General features: G+C 29.9%; 1 protein-coding gene across 1 annotated transcript; it reads left to right on the forward strand.

Moving 5' to 3' along the window:
- The first annotated feature begins 341 nt into the window (after positions 1 to 341).
- Positions 342 to 4,427, forward strand: LOC113509868 (circadian clock-controlled protein daywake-like). The gene is made up of 5 exons (XM_031910876.2): positions 342 to 501; positions 1,216 to 1,435; positions 1,846 to 1,976; positions 2,610 to 2,765; positions 4,151 to 4,427. The coding sequence occupies exons 1-5, from the start codon at positions 435 to 437 to the stop codon at positions 4,300 to 4,302; spliced, it is 726 nt and encodes a 241-aa protein (XP_031766736.2). The 5' UTR covers positions 342 to 434; the 3' UTR covers positions 4,303 to 4,427.
- Positions 4,428 to 20,732: the final 16,305 nt, after the last annotated feature.

Raw genomic sequence — 20,732 nt, forward strand, 5'->3', positions numbered from 1 at the left:
GTACCAAATTTCATTCAAATCTGTTCAGTAGTTTTTGCATGAATGGGTAACAAACATCCATTCATTCATTCTTACAAACTGTAGCTATAGGACACTAGTAAATATTCATATGAGTCAATATAATTATTAAACTCTTGAATATAATGCAAAATCATTATTCTATCTTTTTCATTTTTCCTTCCTTATGTATATGTATTATTTTTTATATAACTCAAGCGATTCTATCGCCGTAAATTATTATTTATGGTACTATAACAGCTTACAGCTCGTTAGTGTAATTTTATAATTGCTCTAAATTATTGCTAAGTAATTTAAAATCATGGTCTACAACTGAATGGGTATATTAATATAAGTATCTGCCGACATATAACAGTAGGATTTTACCTTTGCAAAAGCCACTTGCGTGTATTGCAACAATAATATAGAAGAATTATATGACAATGTTGGTTCGATCAGGTATAATAGTTGCTCTGTGTTTAATAGTTCCATCGCTTAGTTTTGGTAAGTTGGTGTTTTATTTGTATTTTTTTTTAATCTCGTAAAGCCAAATAATCGGACAGCTGAGTTGATTAAAAGTGCCAATCGTTGCTTATAGATATTAGAAACAAAATGGATTTTATAGAATAAATACACTGTCAAGACTATAGTGCTCCTTATACACACCTATTCCTTATTCTGAAAGACCTCCGATGATGAACGATGAACGTAAAAAACTATATATACATAAAACATATATAGTTTTACTTTAACTAAACAGTTATTCCTGTACCTTTGTGTTCTATATTTTTTTACCCACATCCAACCATTGCTGTACGGTTAACAAACAATGTGATAACAATGATGATATGTATGTTCTTACCATATAAGTAGATCTTCATAAGTATTTCCAGTGATTAATAGACTTTGCTTTTAATTTAAAGAACAATGCATTAAATTTATTCTTTTGTAATAAACAGTGAATAAACAAAAACGTTCCCGCGTGCTCCCGGCATAGAATAGGCCTCCCGTGGATGTCGTAAGAGGCGACTAAGGGAGGGCAATGGGCAGCAGCGTCCCCCTTAAAGCATCTCCAAAGTCTAACTGCGGTTACCAACCCACTTGTCAGGCATGGCAATAATTGGCAAAACGCCAATAGGAGGAAGCTTATGTTCAGCAGTGAACAGTTAAAATCTGATATGATGTTGATGAAACAATAAAAGTCATTATCTCTTTTAGTGTTACCAGTCGAAAAATGCCGTCTTGATGACTCGAAATGCTTGACTCAGTCGTTTCAAAATGGTCTAAAAACATTTATGGAAGGTATGCCGGAGTTAGGCACAGATGTTCTAGATGTAATGGAAATGGAGGATATTGAATTTGACTTGTCTGGTCTGCAGTTTGCCTTGAAAGGTGGCCATCTAAAAGGCCTCAAGAATTCCATTATTGACCAAATTGTGTAAGTCACTTTTAAGGAAACCCTTTATTTTGTAAATTTCAGCGACAAATATTCTGTTTTATTTTTTCTAATCATCACAATATCTTTCATAATTATTATATTTTCATAAATGCTATTAATACCTCATTATTTGGCTTGAATCTCTGGCCATAAGAGGATTCTAAAAAGCCCAAACCAGCCTTGGAAATATCCAAGGTACTACTATTAAATATAATAGTACTACGTTTAAACGGATTGTGACACTCAAAATTATACAGTTTTAATTAAAATTTTATTATTAATATTGACATGAATTATTTTGTACTGATGTTTGTTTTTTATAACAAAGACAAAAAAAGCAAAGGTAAATTTTAAAGAAATTCTTCCTAATTTTTATATTATGATGTTATTATATTATAAGTATTTTACAGTTGGGATACAAAGAAGAAAGTTATGGAAATGAATTTTCGCTCAAATAACACCCTTAATGGTCACTATAAAGCTAATGGTAGAATATTAATCCTGCCTATTTCTGGAGATGGAGAACTGAAGTTAAAACTAAGTTAGTAATTTATTATTAATATATTATTTATTTTTTACCAGAATAAATTCATATAATCGTCATAATTTATCATGTTATCAAATGATACATTTTGTCTGTAACTTCATACGCTTGGCTTTTATAAGTCGATTAACAATAAAATAGACAATTTTTAACCAGCGCATTAAGTCTGAATATAATAAGATTTTAATACGAATATTCAGAAAAACAACTCTGAAAATCTCATTCAATTTGGTATTATAATAGATTTCGCATGATGCTAAAACAAATATACAACATCAGACATCTAAAAGCTCTAAAAAAATAATGTTTCGACTTCAGTTGTTATTAAAGAGTTAATAATAATTTTCATATTAATATTTCTTAAAAATATCATATGTACAGACATCGTCCACTTAGAATTTTATTACATGTATATAGTATAGATATTATTACTATGACAGTATTAACATACTGCTTTACTTTTCGATTGCTAATACTATATGCACAATATAATAACTGCTTCGTTTGGAACTGGATAACACTATGTAATTATCACGGTTATTTGTATAAGATTTATTTAATGTAATGTATATGTTGTATCGCAACAAAAACAGAACTATATAACGTATACAAATCTATTAATTGTTTAAGGGGATGTTCAATTTAAAGTACTCATTAACTACATACTGAAAAAAGGCAGTGACGGCAAAGATCGTGTTGTTCCTAAGAAGTATGAGTTTGTATTCGAGGTGCTTGGGAATGCTCACTTCGAACTCACGAATCTTTTTAACGGGAACAAGGAATTGAGTAAGTATTAAAAGTTTTTAAAACATTGGAAGGATTCCATGTATAAATATCATCTGCGTGGGTACCTTTGTTTAATTCATATTTTTGTTGTAAAGTGACTATTTGTATGCCTGTGTTTCGGTTTGAAGGGGAGGACAAAGCAGTGAAATTACGGGGTACGAGAATATAACACCATAGTCTACAAAAATGGTAATACAAGAGTGATAACATGGACATTACAGTATATTTTATGGTGTCCAATGAAGCAACTTGCCTTTATATTTAAAGGTGACAGGTTATGGAATGAGCTCCCTGCCGAGGTTTTCCCGACAGACTACAGCATGGGGTTCTTCAAAAGGGGGGTAAAGAGGTTTCTTCAGGGTCGGCAACGCGCGCGTAATACCTCTGGTATTGCAGGCGTTCATAGGCTATGGTAACCGCTTACCATCAGCTGGGCTGTATGCTTGTTTGCCACCTCAGTGGTATAAAAAAAAACCATTTACAATCAGTTGGGCCATTGGATTATTTACCATTCCAGGTTTTCTATGATATAAAAACATTACACACTTTACTCATTTAAAATTATTTTTTATTTTACAATTAAGTTAACTACTCGTCTGATAATAAACGGTGACAATAGCTCAAGAACTCTTGCATCATTAAATATGTCATTATGTCATAGAGTGTTGCTGAACCCTTGCGACTTTACAAGTCTTAAGTCTTGCGAGTTGCAAATTATGATTAGTTATATCTAGTAATATAATAGTAATCTAGTAGTTTACATCATACCTATCTCACTCTTCAAACTGAAACACAGCTATGCAAATATTTTGCATAGAAGGATTGCGTACAATTAATTTGCTAGAAAGGAAATAAGCGAAATACGCTACGTAAGTTGTGAGAGTGTATTATGAAGGTGGATAGTATGTTTATTTGACTTTAGTTTGACTTACAAAAACAACTGGAGAAATGATTGAACTTATTCCGGGGCTTTCTCAGTTGCGAGTCGCGTTTAGCTCACGTTGACTGGATTGAAGGTATACGTGAAGTATTTATATTTTACTAGTTTTTTGCCCGCTACCTCATAGGCATAGATTTCAGAAGTAGGAAAATCTATTGAATAGACCGTTTTTAGATCATGATCAAGATAAAACACATACTAGATTTCAAGCTAGTGTGAAAACGCGTCCAAATTTTGTACAGTAGTTTTTGCATGATACCTGGATAAACATACAAACAGACACAAAAATTAAAAAAAAAAATATTATTTTGATCACATACTTATTTTCATTTTTCTAGTGTAATATAAAAATAATATTGTTTGTTCTAAATTGTGTAAAATAGGATTAAAGCATAATTATAATTTAAAAATGACCATTTGTTGTAATATGTACTTTTTTTGACAGGTGATTCCATGCACATATTTCTGAATGACAACTGGAAAGAAATATCAACAGAGTTTGGTAGACCCATAATCGATGCTGGCATCAAGAAAATGTTGAAAAACATCGCTATATTTTTCGATAAAAATCCTATAGATGATATATCTATTCAATGATTTTTTAAAATGAAATAAATAAAATAGAGTCGTAGTGAACAACGTATTTAATTTACAATGACAGCGATGAAAAAAAAATCATATTGTAATACAGTAGAATAAATATAATATGTTTGCGAGACGATTTTATTTTTTTTATTATGCGGGAGACCCAATCGTCCGACGCATGAATATTTTATCGAGACCAAACGGATTACACCGTCAAATGAAATCGACCCAGAGGTAAAAAGCGTTACGGATGCACGAATTTTTGAGATAACTTTATTGTAAATATAAATTAGTGTTTAAAAAATAAATTTTCGTAACTATAATCCTAGATAGATAGTTACAGGAATTTTGTTCTACTAACTACAACCGCAACAGTCTACAAAAACGTTTTTTTTTTTATTTTGTATTCGTAAGTTTAACGTCATCGTTCAGCCAATAATTATCCTATAAAGATAATTGTAATGACAAAGGTAGATTAACTTGTTCCGTAAACTAAATAGAGAACGATTTTAACTTACATTTGAGTTCGTCATACCTATGTCTCATTAGATGAAGCAACGAACTCAAATACATGTATAATCAGTTCGTCGTTTCATCTAGTGAAAAATTATTATAAACTACTTACTTATCACATAGGTAAGTAGTTTATAATATTTTTTTTCTTCCTTTCTTGTCGCAAGAAAAGGTTAATGTAGTAATCATGATAGTGATTTTAAAATAATACAATTAAGTAGTTAATACACCTACAAGTTTATAACAGGTTCTTGATTAATTTTTATTTTCAGTTAATCAAGTTTAGTTTGTCTAGAAAGTTTCAATCTTCTATTATATGAAGGAGTTTAAATAATTTAATTCTGAGCAGAATTATTGGACGTGTCTTTCAATTTATTGAAATACTGTTAAGAGATAATATTTTAATTTCGTTCCGTAGAATATCGGACTCTCGATTTTAATTCTAGTCATACTCATTCTCACCGCTGTATTATAAATAATTAGTAAAATAAAATATCTCATCTAAAAGATAAATACCATAACAAGAAAATCTGAAAAAGTAAATTCTAAGAACTTGAATTTCATGTTTGCTTCAATGTAAGTTTATAATTGCTTTTGTGAGTAATAACTTATCAGTACTATTAGTTAGATAGATCACCGGCTTTATTTCCATTCTAAATTTTATAAAAAAAGAACGAGTATTATAATCTTATTCCAGTGAATAAATAAAGTATGGGCATATGGCGGTGACAGCTCAATTGGATAATGAGGTAAGAGGCACTAAATGTATAATATCAGTTTAAATTATGATCCAGACCCCAAAATGTATTTGGTATATTCATTAAAATGGTTCTTTTTCGTTAATATTTTGTATGGATAAAAATTAAGTGAATATTTACATCCACTCAAAATAGTGTTACATCAGATAAGTTATACAAATAATAATTTTCTAGATCTGTAGCTTCTTAAATTAAAAAAAAATTAATATGTCTGTTATTATATTTAAGTGTATTATAATGAGCAACTTCAGTAAAATTTGTTGTAAGTATATACTTATTTTTGGATAATAGAGTAAAATCATTGCAAGTAAAAGTACATAGTATATATCAGCTCTGGAATATTTAAGTAGGTTAATTTTAGAATCAATGATTTCAACAGATATTGTTTTTGTGATACACAATATTTTATTATTTCAAATATATAAATTTTAATATACTTGTAGAGTATTGTAGACAAAAATAGTGTGGAACTATTGTAATAAGAGATTTAGTCGACTCTTGAAGTCTAAATATCTTACAAGTTAATAAACCTCGTGAATTACATTTTAGAATTAATGTATCACATAAACTAAGTGTTAAGAAAAAAACTCTAGTTAACAATCACACCTATTAACCTACTTGATAGCTTTTTTTACGTTTGTGGGTTAGGTTGGTACCTACATACAATGTGAAGATATAATAGCAACTATGTAGTATCTATTATCAGTAATAATCTTAATTAAATGTAATTGTACCATGTCTCATTTGCTTGGTGATGTGATTAACTGCAATTCTTGTAAATAGGATAATACTATAATTGTTCTATTCACATGAAATAATTATTTTCTTATAGGTCTTATTTTTTTAACACAAAGGCCTGCCTGGAAGAGATTGCTTGAGAGGTAAGACAGATTTTTGTTTAAATTATTTTATACTATTATTAATTACATTCATCATCATCATCATCTTGACCAATATATGTTCACTGCTGAACATATGTCTCCCCTATAGAATGCCATAAGGAACGGTCTTGAGCCGTCACTCCGTCTAGTCCCAAACTGCGTTAAATCACATTCAGTAGGTATTTATTATAAAAATTAAATAAATATATTCATGGCTATAGTTCCTAGCGGGGTAGTTAGAAGCATTTAATGCTTATTCAATATTGTTTTGATGATCGTAATACTAAAGTTCCCATATTTGGTCGAGTATAATTAATTGAATCTAACGACACTTATAAACTTAAAATAGCACATTATTAAATACTTTGTGTCATTAAAAGAGCGTTATTATTAAATAACGCTCTAAAATAATAACATAAAAAGGATTGTGTTCTATTGTCTGTACTTTAATTAATCTTTTCATCTTCGCATTGTCAATTTTATAATAAATTATGTAAAAATTATATTTGACCACAAATTGACAATAGAAGTTGCAAAAAAAAATATATGCCGAAATATTTTTTGTCTGTATAGGCTCTTATATTTATTTATTCATATAAATATTAGATGGAGCAATAAGCTTTTTTTTTCTAATTATAAGTTGATTGCAACATTTTTTACATTTTATTCATGATGCATATTTTGCAACCTCATATAGTAGATGCATGCCATGCACAAATGTTTACATAAAGCCTTAATCCTTCACCTTTTATGTAGATATTTATGTCAAGATCTGGGGTCGCTTGTATCTTTCTTGATCACTTCTGTTAGACTTGTTTAATTATATCAAATACTAGCTATAAGCCGCGTGAGTAAATTTGGATACATTTTATTTATTTTAAGCAGTGTCCAAACTGTGTTATTTCGTAGATTTGTTAGACCTCCTGCTATCTGAAATAGAATTTTTGGTGATACATTAACTTCAAATGTATTTTTGTTAGTTGATATAGTGTTACTTAAATGTTGTTATAAATCAACTTGTTACATTATTAAAAAACACATGTTAAGTTTCATTAACCTATTAATAGATTTTAAATTAAAATAAACCAAAGCACTATTTACACAATTATGCTCATAATTATGGACCCCTATTTACGTCATTAACTCACATAAATATAGAACTTTGGGTATTATTGATTTATAGGAATATCCATAGCGTATTTGATATATAGTTTTATGACATGAAATATTATAAACTATTATTATAGCAGTGAATGGTATTCATAATATGAATATATTAAATGTTTGTATGTGTTAATTTACACTGAAAGTTAAACTAAGTATTTTAAATAGTAAATAATTTTGGTAGCATTTTGGTTTCGAGTATAATGTATATTATAATTTGAATTTGTTATTCGGGTGGACATAGAATGGCAACACCACCTACACCACTAATATTTATTATTTTTGTGACTGGTGCAGTGAAGAGTAAATAAATAAATAACTTTGTTAATCAAAATACCTGACATCCAAACAGCAGATTGGATTATTGTTCTATAAGGAACAGATTGCCAATTAGCAGTCTAGAAAAAGAAAAATAAAATTATTAACCAAAATAATATAAGGTATAAAAGGCGGACTAACGCGAATAGGATTCAAAATGTGAAAAATGATGGAAGATGAAGTCAGGCCAGTTAGATTAACGAATCCGCGAGAATTTAAGCACGATGGTTTCAAGGGAGAACTACATCAACTAGACAGAGTATATTGCTAGGAATTGGAGATGTCAGTTCTCGTTTAGTAATATAGAAATCCTATAGCAATATTTCATAGTCATATATTATATTGAATTTTCTAAATCATAACAAGTAATCGAATAGGTTCATCACGTGTATATTATATGTATATTTTTATATATAAGTATTATATATAAACACTATATTAGTATGAATATTATCCTACGAACACTTGTATATATATAATATATAATTTTATTTTTTAAACTGCCATCGAATATCTGTATATTCTAAAGGTTGACTAGAAGAGATGTAACGTTACAAGCAGTAACATAAAATTTTGTAGCATTTTATACCTTATTTTAGTAGTCAATAAAGTTTAAAATAAAAAATGTATATTACTATCTCATTTTTATCATGTAACCATGGTGACATGATTAGTATTCATCTTTACTAGAGCAACAATATTTCATAGCTTAATGTTTAAGAATATTTACTTCACACAAACAACATTACTGTTTCTAAAAAGTAATATAACTATAGAAAAGAAATAAATAATTACCACTGGCGAGTGATTAAACGCGTTCATCAATATTTGTAGTTGGATAAAAGCTATCGACTCCCAATCAACTGGGTTTTTAATTAAAATCGCCACCGGCTTCGGTTATTTTCGAAACAAGGAAATAAAATATTGTTTTATTTCGATAACCCATTTCTATCGATTTGATTGATATAGGCTCCAAGGTAAATCAATCCAATCCTTTGAAGTGGTGGTTCAGTTGAGGATACTAAATTGTAACGTAGTTAAGAGGTAAGTGTTAAAATATATAGATAAGCATGAACTTTATTGGATATCTTTTTATAGTTGTAGGTATATACGTGTATGTAGCACAATAGAACTTTCCTAATTAAGACGAATCTAAAGACAGTCCATTATCGTTACTCCTATATAACGTTGTTTTGTTGCGCTAATCTCCGAAACTGCTTAACCGAATTTAATTAATTTTTGTAATACGAGTATGTATTGTTATCATCTAGTTGAAAGATAGGATAATTAAGTGGCGGTAGGAGTAAAAAAACTGGTTCATTTTCTGTCTTGTGTTTTGAATTGTTAAATAATAACAATAAACTTTATTAACAAATACAGGGTTGCACAGTTACATGTTTTTTGCCCTAGCTTACAAATTAGTGTAACCTGTGCCTTGTAAGCCAGTTCCTTCCAACACACAAGAAATAATACTTTGTATTTGTATATGCAGAATTAACAATATTAAGCTTCAGAATGTTTATTTGTGCGTTATATTTTTGTGTCTTTATGGTCTATGCCAATTTTTATTAATATAATCAATATTTGTGAAAAAGATTGTAATTAAAATACTCTAAATAGGCTCAAAATGACAGAAAGTATTGCATTTATATGTTCTTACAAATATTGCGAATAAACAAACTTAAGTAGATAAGTGATCATACTGTGAAATTTAGAACATGTCAAATGTAAGAAATAATGTATTATTTTATTTAAAAAGAAACAGACACATACCCTCATCTATTTTGTTTATACAATATGTATTACGACATTGGATAGTAGGAACTGAGGCGATAAATAGACTGGAGCTATAACGAACAATGGGAACAATGACAAAACTAATTTAGTTCGTTTCAATTAGTGAATGAACCGCATGTCGGTTGTCACGTTTCGTCACAATCATCCAGTCTAGTAACTCGCACATTTCTAGTTATTATAATAGTATTTGTATAAGACAATTGAGAAATATCTCAAGAGATTATAAATTCTCATTTGACAGCGGTTCTAATAATTAAATCTCAAATTAATATTGAAACAGCTAATATGCCATTATGTAGTATGGAATATTACTATGATACTAATTTTATTCAAATCCGAAAATTAGCCATGTGGTCCCGACTTAGAATAGGCCACACATAGCCAGGAAAGGAAGGACCTTTCCTGTGGGTGTCGTAAGAAGCGACTATGGGAGGGCGAGAGATGGGCAGCAGCGTCCCTCTTAAAATATCTCTAAAGAGTTCAACAGTAGACAGTTAAAGGCTGATGACTTTGATGATGATGATGACTTTTTTTTATACAACTTAGAATGGTAAACAAGCTGACGGCCCACCTGATGGAAAGTGGTAACCGTCGCCTATAGACATGAGCAGTACCATGGACATAACAGAGTATACTGTTTCGCCCATGATACCTCCCATGCGTTGCCATTCCTGAGGACACAGGTGTTATTCCTCTGTACCCTGTAAATTCACGCCATATCCCACGCATCAAACCGAAACACAGCCATGCAAACACAACTGCTTTACGGTTGAAACAAGAATGGGACAGAGGTACCCAAGCAAACGCTTTTTGTACAAAGTCTCCCTCTGGTAAACGATAAATGTTATTCAAAATATCCAAAATCAATAACTAGAAATTGGTAAGTACCTTGTTAAAGATATAGTTTTTTTAATGGATGATAATGGCATGATAAATCCGCCTGCGCTAACCGTATATGCTGGCCGAACACCAGTGAAGGATGATAGGTGAGAATGAAAAGACAGGTCTATGCTCACAATCAATGTTCACGAGGAAGCCGACTTATTTATATTGGTAGCAATGGGACTGGTAGTCCGTATTACTAACAATCCCTTCCCCTCTCCCTTATTGAACATACAGTATCATGGTTCTATAGTTATGACAAAGTTAATACCTCAGGAATGAATTAAGACAGTTTGTGATATATAAGATCCTATTCATTTATAGATGACGTCATATATGTAGGTGTTATATATAATTTTTATCATTATCATAGTAATTAATAAAAACATATCATAATATTACTTGTATCTAATTTACTAGCTCGGGTACAACTTGTTTATATTATCATACAAATCGTATTGTTTACTAGAGTGAGAACTTGATCCAGTGTATGGGTAACCCATTAAAATCATTAATTAAGCTTAAAAGCCAGTATTTAAGAACGGGGTGAGGTTGATATGAACACGTCATATTTCATCAGACATTTCGTTAAAATATAGCGTTGCTTTTATCTTAATTGTTGAGCTGTTATCAATCATGAGTATGAATGAATATTTTGAGTAGGTATTTGTTATTGATTACACAACAGAGGGATAAAAATAAAACACTAGTTTTATATTGGTATATGAGTTTTATACACAATTTATACGATTTATTATGTTGGTCTAATCACTTATTAATTTTTAATTTTCGAAAGCTAAAGAAATAGAGATTTTTTTATACCGCTGAGGTGGTAAACAAGTTTACGGCCCACTTGATGGTAAGTAGTTACACTAGCCTATGAACACCTGCAGTACAATTTCTGATTTGAAAACATAAACAATTATCTGACTGAAAATGAAATCTACAATTTTTAGTACTTAAAAGGTCATTGCTTACCATTAGGAGAGTCGTATGATTGTTAACCCCTGAGTTATAAAAAAATATTACGCGTTTGCTTGGTAAGTTATTTTATATTTGTTGTATTATTAAAATATTTGCTTTACATGAATGTATCATGTTAATTTCATTTTATGACTAATTTCTTGTACGTTAGTTAGATGTATGAAGTTTATATACTCGTAGAACATGTTTTAAAAGATTAACAAGTAGGTAGGTATCACTACATTATATTAATGTAGTGATTACTTACTTACCCTGTGGTAGGGTACTTTTAACCAACTTCAAACAAGTATCTCAATTTGGTGACTTTTTTATGTTTATTACCTCCTAACTCCTTCACTTATGAAGCCATTTGGAAAATTCTTTTATTATCTGAAAGGATATATATTCAAATTGTTTTCATTGTAATTTTATCAAAATCGATTTAGTTAATTTAGTTTTTAAACCAAAATAACTGGTTTTGTCAGATTGAAGTCGGTTTTTTTGTGTTATTTAATTTTAAATTACTAATAAGTACAATAGAGGTTGGTTTGTGAGGAGTGTTTTGTTTTTAATAAATAGCTTTTGTTATAGATATCACTATGAGTTATATATATACACGTTACGGTTAGTTTTCATGTAGACATCAACTGTCTGCATCCGTATATTTTTCATAAGCTTATATCTTCTCTTAATGGGTTGAAAATTTAGTTAGCTTGTTTAGTAATTTAATTCATAGAAAAACAATGTTTATATACCATTTAACTGGGCTACTTGAAATTCTGCACGAACCGCGAATTCATTTTAGTCTGCGCAATAAAAAATCCCTTCTTCCTCTTAAAGTTTTATAGCGCAATGAGGAGTATGTATTCGTTAGTGGGAAGCTAAAAACGGTGTAAAAGCGTTCTCGTCAGAGCACAAATTAGATTTTAAAGCGCGTTGCTGTCGCAACCACTTGACACTCATTACTGTGCGGTTTGGAAGCACCGCATAAACAATCGTGTGCGCGCACCCTTAGTTAGGGAGACCACGAATAGGTATGGGTTGTATAATACAGGGCTGGTACCTTACAAGTTTTTAAAACGTTAATACATTGTTTCAGGTACAAATATAATTTTATTTATTTTCTGTTTAAAATTTTCGAAATCAACACCGATACGTTTGAAATTGTGTTTTATGTATATATTCGAGTGTATACGTAAAATCTAATATACAAATTTTAAAATCTGTCATCATTGGAGAAACCATTTTAATTTTGATATTCTTAGAAAGAACATTTGTACTCTTTCATAAAAATTAAATATTTTAATTTTATTATACAGAACACAACTTTAACCAGAAACAGAAGTGTAAATATATCTTAACGATGCCTTAGAAAATTGTTACTATAAGAAATTAATAACATTATAACATTAAAAAAAAATAAATATTTTTATCCATCATTCCATTATAATTTTATATTTAGTTTTGAAATAAATATAAAATATTCATATTGTAGGTGAGCCGTAGACTCATTTGCTCGCTTTGTTATAAAAAAAAGAATTGCTTTTAATACATATAATATGAAATTGAATAATTATTTACAAATTTGAGAGAATGTCAACCCTAGATAGATGCGCATGTATGAAGTGTAATTGTAAATGAAATTTGAAATGTTGACCGTGTTTATTTGGTTGTTTAGAAATTATTAAACAGAATAATACACATTCTCTCGGTAAAATTTTCACGAATGGACGTACGGACGGACTTTCGAACGGACAATTTATCGATAAAGGTTTCCAAGAGAGTTTCAACAATGAACTGTTAAACGATTTTAAAACGCTTTTGCAATACTGTATATATGAGTAAATATACAGGATATCCAGTACTATATTCACTATATTGTTTTTAACTTTTATATCTTCATTTGTTGTTTTGTATCTTCACACCAAGGCATTCAAGTTTTATAATCACAAATGACAAGAATCATTTGATTTAGTAAAACGAAAGCATAATTGGTAAAAAATTATTCCAATTTCTGTTTGTCTGAAATTAAAAATATATTAGCATTATCGTTTTAAGATATTATATATATATATATATATATATATATATATATATATATATATATATATATATATATATATAAAATATAATATCAAAAACCTTTTCTCTACTAAAATATTGATAATAATATATTCTAGCAACTCAGCACACAGCAAAGCACTTTAATTATTCTCTTTGTATAAATTTACAGTAATATTATTGCAACTTACAATTTTCTCTTACGAAGCATTATTTCATTTCATTAAGTACACAAAATATTGAGAACTATTAAACATTTACATTGAATGAATCTAACTATTGCTGTTAAAATTGTAAATACGAAAACGATTTTGTTGTTTGTTTATTAGTATTTTAACGAATCAATCAATAATCATGAAATTCTGTATGTTTGTAGTACGAATATTCGTGATGAAGGACATAGGCTACTTTTAATGTTCTTTAAATAGGTATATCCCGGTCATACAAACGAAGTTGTGAATACGACTAAAAAACTTTAAATAAATCAGTAACTAAACTACTTCATAAACTAGTGGTATTGTTAATTTTTTATGGCAGTTATCTAATTTTATTTGAACTTTATATTGCTTACAATAAATATTTATGATAACATTTGTTGAAAGTAATATCAAAGTTAAGTAAGTGTATATTAAATTCATAGAAATAGTATACTTTCAAAGTTTAAAAGGAACTAATCTTGTTACGAGAATCATGTATATTAACTTTAACATAGCTAAGGTATTTAAGTTTAAAATTTTGTAAACATATCGTTCTACAGATTATTATGATACTTCTAGAACTTTAGTCAAAAGTCATCAGACAGAATGAAACCAATTTTACCCTATACGTATATAAAATAGGTATTGGTAAATAAGTATATATATATTAAATAAAAGACAGTGGCTACTTTTTTTCCTGTTACACGAACGAAGTCACAAGTGTAGCTAGTGATTATATGAACGTGAATTTACTTAAAACACTAACCGATAGTGGTTTGTAGAATTAAACAGGTTATATAACTTTGCCGCTATTTCAGCTCCATTCTAGTTAAACGAGAATACTCGTATATATTGAGAATGTGCAAGCTTGCACTTTGTGTGTAAATCGCTATGAAGACTTGTAGGTACTATTACGTTAAATAAATGCTGTGTAAATTCACTTTTTTCTTAATTGTTTGGGTCTAAATTTAATGATAATTTTCACTGCTTTTTGGAGAAAATATTATATTTATTTTTGATGGAATTATATGTCGGCATTCCATTTCTTTTTTGTGATATAGGAAATTAGGAAGTCACAACCAAATACCAAAAGCTTTTATTACTATCTATAAATATATTACTTATCAGAAACATGTATACTGGCACCGGAGACGGAAACTGAAAAGAGAGAGAGAGAGAAAGAGGGAGAGAGAATAAAATTATAGATAAAAATTAAGTCATTTCATATTTTCATTATTATCATCATCCATTGATTGTCAACTGCTGAACATAGATGTACCCCGTAGACTACCATAAAGGACAGTCCTGATTTAGTTATGTTTACTGACTTCCTACAACCCTTTTGAGGTAGTTACTTCATCTAGTTTCGCTTTTGCTTTTTCTTCCATTGGTGGTTCCCTAACTTCAAATATACTCTGTTAGGTTGACTTCCGAAAATTATTGTGGGTAATTCTTAGTGAATTCGTCACGATAAATCAATCGATCGGAATTCATCCTCGGTTTTCTTTTTATTCTCTACTTCACCAGCACATACCGATAGATTTCTATCGGTATACTACCAGCTGGTTAGCATTCCATATTCATCTTATTAAAAAAAAACATTTTTACTTTTATAATGAAACTTCTATTTTTTCTATCACCTTAGGAAGATTTGTTAATTGATGATTAAGTATGCATATGTATAGAGTAATAAGTATTTTATTTAACAGTCAGTGATCGAAATCTGTAGAGGACTGCTTGTATACAGTTTGAGTTCTGTAAAGACACTTACTCATTGTACCATCATCTCGGTTATTGCTGCGACATAACACAGTTGTTATGCCAAACAGAAGGCTTACAATTGACTCGATATCTCTGACAATGTGGTTAATTACTATACATATAACACCGGTGGATTAAAGCTCGAAACCTTCCATAAAGTTAGAGGTCACGTCCCGAATATAGGACTAAATACGGATGCTATTATTATACAAATAAATTGGTAATATGAAACCTACGAGAGACATGAAATAATGAAAAATAAACGGACTTGCTATTTTATTTTTGTGGTAGATAAATCATTACTTTAATTAGATATATAATTTAAAGCACAAGGTAAAGATCTGAAATAGCTTTTGGTAATGTGATGGTTTAACACTCTGCTTTTGATGGTCGTGGGTTCAATCCCAGCACAATACAAACACTTGTATATAGTAATATATCTGTTTGTATCTATCTTAATATTTTTGGTATCATATGTATGTATTTTTTTTTGATGGGTGAAAATGGTATGGTAACCCCGCCTGCGCTAACGGGATACGCAGGCGGAGCACCAGTGAAGGGTGATAGATGAGAATGAAAACAGGCAAGTTAGCCCATCATGATGAATTCATCAGGAATCAACCATGATAGTTTCCAGGGAGAATCGCGAGGAGGTCGACCTGGTTGGGTATATTGCTAGCAATAGGATTCTCAGTCTCCATTACTAACAATCCCTTTCCCCCCTAAATGTATGTATTTATATAAAAAAAAAAATTAAGTTGCCTTGTATCCATAGAAAAATCTCTGTTTAGTTTGGTACTAAATGGCTGGCACTATGTAATATGGCCAGTCATGTATTTATTTATTAATATAGAATATTATTTCGTATTTAATTAATTTAAATTATTCACATTTAATATTTTGCGCCTTAATGTTTAAACATAAAAAGTAGATAAAAAATCAATTACATAAATATGGATAGAGAGACCGATAAATGTTTTAGAAAAAATTAAACAGATAGTACCTACTAAACAGATTTGCAGATGCAGAAAAATTAAAAAAATAAAATACATTATGTCTAAAATTCATGTTGTATTTGTTCTTTAATTTTTATGAACGTAATTTAGAATGGTAAGCAAACTGATAGATCACCTGATGGAAAGTGGTAATCCTCACCTATAGACGCGAACAGCACCACTGTGGTAACATACTGAAATCTGTACTAATGTAATAAAGCAGAAGAGATTGTTTGAATGCACAAATCTCTGGAACTACTAGCCGGATTGGAAAAAAACATCCTTTTAGAATTTGAAGGAAGTTATAGGCTATTCAACATCATAGTACGATGTCGAGTGAAGTCGCGTGATACAATTATGTTGGATATAATTATTCATGTTTAATGTAATAATTTATGTTTGATAGGATAAACTATACGATCAAAGCCAATGAGAACAGGTTACATAGTATAATATAAAAAAAAAATATTAATTTGTCTTTGTATTTGTTTATTTATTAAAGCGACCAGCAAGACATCCACTTTAATTATTGTACAATTGTTATGTCATGCAAATAATTCAGGTGTATAATGTTGGCTTAATTAGTGACGCATGCATTATTTATTTCAAAAGAAAAAGAATTAAGCTCGCTTTTGTACTTTTGTTTACCTCTGTCATATTTTTATAACTAATGTATACAATAAAGTATTAAATAAATAAATAAATATTTTATAATTTTGTTATTTTAGCGAAACAAAATAAAGACGTGCAAATTTATAGGTCTGTTTTAATATGTGTGTAGAAATTTGCTTATTTACTTCATATTAAAGGATTTTTTTTTATGCAACTTAGAATGGAAAACAAGCTGACGGCCCACATGATGGAAAATGGTAACCGTCGCCTATAGACATGAACAGTACTGTGGATATAACAGGTATGCTGTTTCGACCATGATACTCCCCATACGTCGCCAATCCTGAGGACTCAGGTGTTATTCCTCCGTACCCTGTAAATTCACGGCCATATTCCTTCCCTTCAAACTGAAACACAGCCATGCAAACATAATTTATTCACGGTAGAAACATGAGTGGGACAGAGATGCACAAGCAAACGACTTTTGAACAAAGTTTTTATCTGGTATAATTGATTTTATATTATTATAATTTATTAAAATGTTCCATAATGGAAGATTTCAATTTATATTACAATAATAATACATTAACAAGATTTTAATAAATACCTATGTACGCTCTATTACAACGATTTATTATAGTAGTTTCTCAGAGTCGGTCGAGTCTAGAGTAATTAATGGCGTAAATAATATGAATAGGTAGGTAAGTGTTTACGTACCACCTATGTATTTGCATATGACTTTAATAATAATATTAATATGAAAGTGAGTTTGTTTGTCACCCCTTGTTGTATTAACAGACAAATTAGGGTGAAATGGATTAGGATCGCGGACTACCAGTCCTATTACTAGCAATATACCCAAGTCAGGTCGACCTCCACGTGGTCCTCCCTGAAAACTTTCGTGTTGAATTCTTTTAATTTTCGCTTATTACCTAACTGGTGCTCTGTCAGAGTATACCGTTAAAAAAAAACAGTACAATTATTCGTTATGAAATTTGTAACAAAATCAATTAAGTAAATATGGGCAGGCAGATCTATGAAAGTTTCTGAATAAATCAAAGTATATATTAAATATTAAAAAGCAAAATATATTTAATACAATATTCAGATAAAGTAAATCACTGAAATTATAAAAAATTAAAAAAATTCAGATTTATTCTATTATTATATGCTTTGAGTAATGACTTAATAATTTCAAAATAAAGTGGTTAAAGAAGAGTAATAACACGTTTTAAAAATACTAATAATAATTATTAATAAATACAAAAAACATTTATTTTAGCTATTTATTTATTTTATTCTTTATTATTTTAGAAAGAAGATATGGAAAATTTTTGTTTGTTTACTTTTTGTATGCAAAGTGTAGAAGAACATATTATACACATTCCTTGATAATTATGATTTATGCATGAAAATGGATGTAATTTTCACAAATATGGGAAACAGCGGGTTCCGCGCGGCAAACAATGGTGTAGAGTTTCCTTCTAATTTCATTGCAAACTAGCTTTTACCCGCGACTTCGTCTGTGTGACCAGGATATGTTTATTGACTGGGATGAAAAGTAGCTTATATCCTTCTACATTCCATATAGAACGTGTTTATAAAATTTCATAGTGATCGGTTAAGCCGTTAAGTCGCTGTAAGTTAACAAATAAACTCAATCATGTCATATTATATACCTATTGTCGTGTAATCCCTGGTCTCGGTATGGAATAATAAAAATAGTTTTTAAGGTAGGCTAGTTTTTGTTCCAATAAGAAAAAAAGACTATGTAGGTAACGGAATAGGGTAAACCAATTTTTTCCAATTCAGTACTTTGTACAAAGACTATGACTTTTGTACAAGAGACTTCGTACAAAAGTGCTTGGGTACCTCTGTCCCATTCGTGTTTCAACCGTGAAGCAGTTATGTTTGCATGGCTGTGTTTCGGTTTGAAGGGTGGGATATGGCGTGAATTTACTGGGTATTTAGAGGAATAACACCTGAGTCCACAGAAATGGCAACGCATGGGGGGTATCATGGGCGAAACAGTATACTCTGTTATGTCCATGGTACTGCTCATGTTTATAGGCGACGGTTACCACTTTACATCAAGTGAGCCGTCAGCTTGTTTACCATTCTAAGTTGTATAAAAAAAAAACAGTTCCATTCAGTACGTACAAAATATACAGTGTACTGAAAGGACTATAAGATGATATTATATAGGTAATCCTTATCTTTACTAATATTATAAATGTGGAAGTGAGTATGTCACTATGAAGTTTGGAATACATGTACTATGTATATGCGATGGAGACGATATATAGGCTATTTTTTATCTCGGTCAGTAAGACGCGGTTACGCGGAACAAGTCGTGGGTAAAAGCTAGTACTAAATATATGTATTTTTAAACATATATGTATATTATTACAGACATATACGTAGTACCTATACATATAGGTACTACGTATATGTCTGTAATAATATAATTGTACAGGTGAGGATCTTGTTTATTTTGCAGTTTTGAATGTCTATTGAATTAATATGGTATAAATCTTTATTTTGAAATACATTTTAAATATAGTAATACTCCGTATGGGTCACTGTATACATTCGAGCTTTCTATCAGTTAAACAATACGGGATTGTTGTTGCCAAGTGTTGTTATGTTGGTGAAATGTTATTGGTTTGGCTAGCCGCCATCTTCTGACTGGTGACTTGCCTAATGTCATCTTGGAGGCAACCAACTAAATGAGTAGCGGAACTTTAAAGTAAAAGGCCAGTAAGCATAATACATCTGTTCTTACAAATTCAACGGAATTTTATTAGATAGATATGTTATGACGCAGTTGTAAATGAAGATTTTTATTTAGCTATAACTTGAAGCTTTATTTCTATAATATAAGCACATTACATTACATTTTTTTATAGATCGTAGTTATAATCTATCTATGTGTCAGATTTTATTTAAATTTGTTTAGTCGTTTAAATAGCACATCAAGGAGACTCTGTGCTAATGGTGTTTCTGTTAATGACATGACTGTATTTCGAGTTGCGTTTTTAGCATTGTGTTAAAATTTAAAAATAGTCAAATTCAGTATATAATATTATTCAAAAAAGATATTTATATAGAAAATGTGAAAACAGGAATACTCAAATTCAAAATTTCTTTGTTTTAAAGTCGGTTGAAAATAAATGTGACACCCCTGCAACGAATGTGGCACGATAACAGATTTCTATGAGCGATAAACCACAGTATGAGATTCCATTGTAATATTAGTAAGGGAATAAGTATTTAAATTCAAGTTTTATTTATTTATTTAAAGGAACAGCAACAGCATGTTGCATTATAACACATATAACAAACATTAGATATAATACAATATTAATACACATGCTTTTTAAAGGTATTCACAGCATTTGCTTTAACATAATTATACAGACAGAGAATTTGTTTTCAACATATATTCTTTTATAGCATAAGAATCTCTCACAGTACATTCATAGTACTCGTACAGTGAGAGTAGTAAGAATTCTTATATAAAACTACGCATAGTTGTGA

The sequence above is a fragment of the Galleria mellonella genome, unplaced genomic scaffold (assembly GCF_026898425.1).
Source record: "Galleria mellonella isolate WM207_F2 unplaced genomic scaffold, CSIRO_AGI_GalMel_v1 utg57, whole genome shotgun sequence".
Taxonomy (NCBI): domain Eukaryota; kingdom Metazoa; phylum Arthropoda; class Insecta; order Lepidoptera; family Pyralidae; genus Galleria; species Galleria mellonella.

What these genes read in the sequence shown, in the direction of transcription:
- LOC113509868 (XM_031910876.2), top strand. Translation starts at nt 435, where the DNA reads ATGACAATGTTGGTTCGATCAGGTATAATAGTTGCTCTGTGTTTAATA. An exon ending in AGTTCCATCGCTTAGTTTTG is followed by an intron (nt 502 to 1,215) that starts GTAAGTTGGTGT and finishes TATCTCTTTTAG; the next exon opens with TGTTACCAGTCGAAAAATGC. An exon ending in TCCATTATTGACCAAATTGT is followed by an intron (nt 1,436 to 1,845) that starts GTAAGTCACTTT and finishes AGTATTTTACAG; the next exon opens with TTGGGATACAAAGAAGAAAG.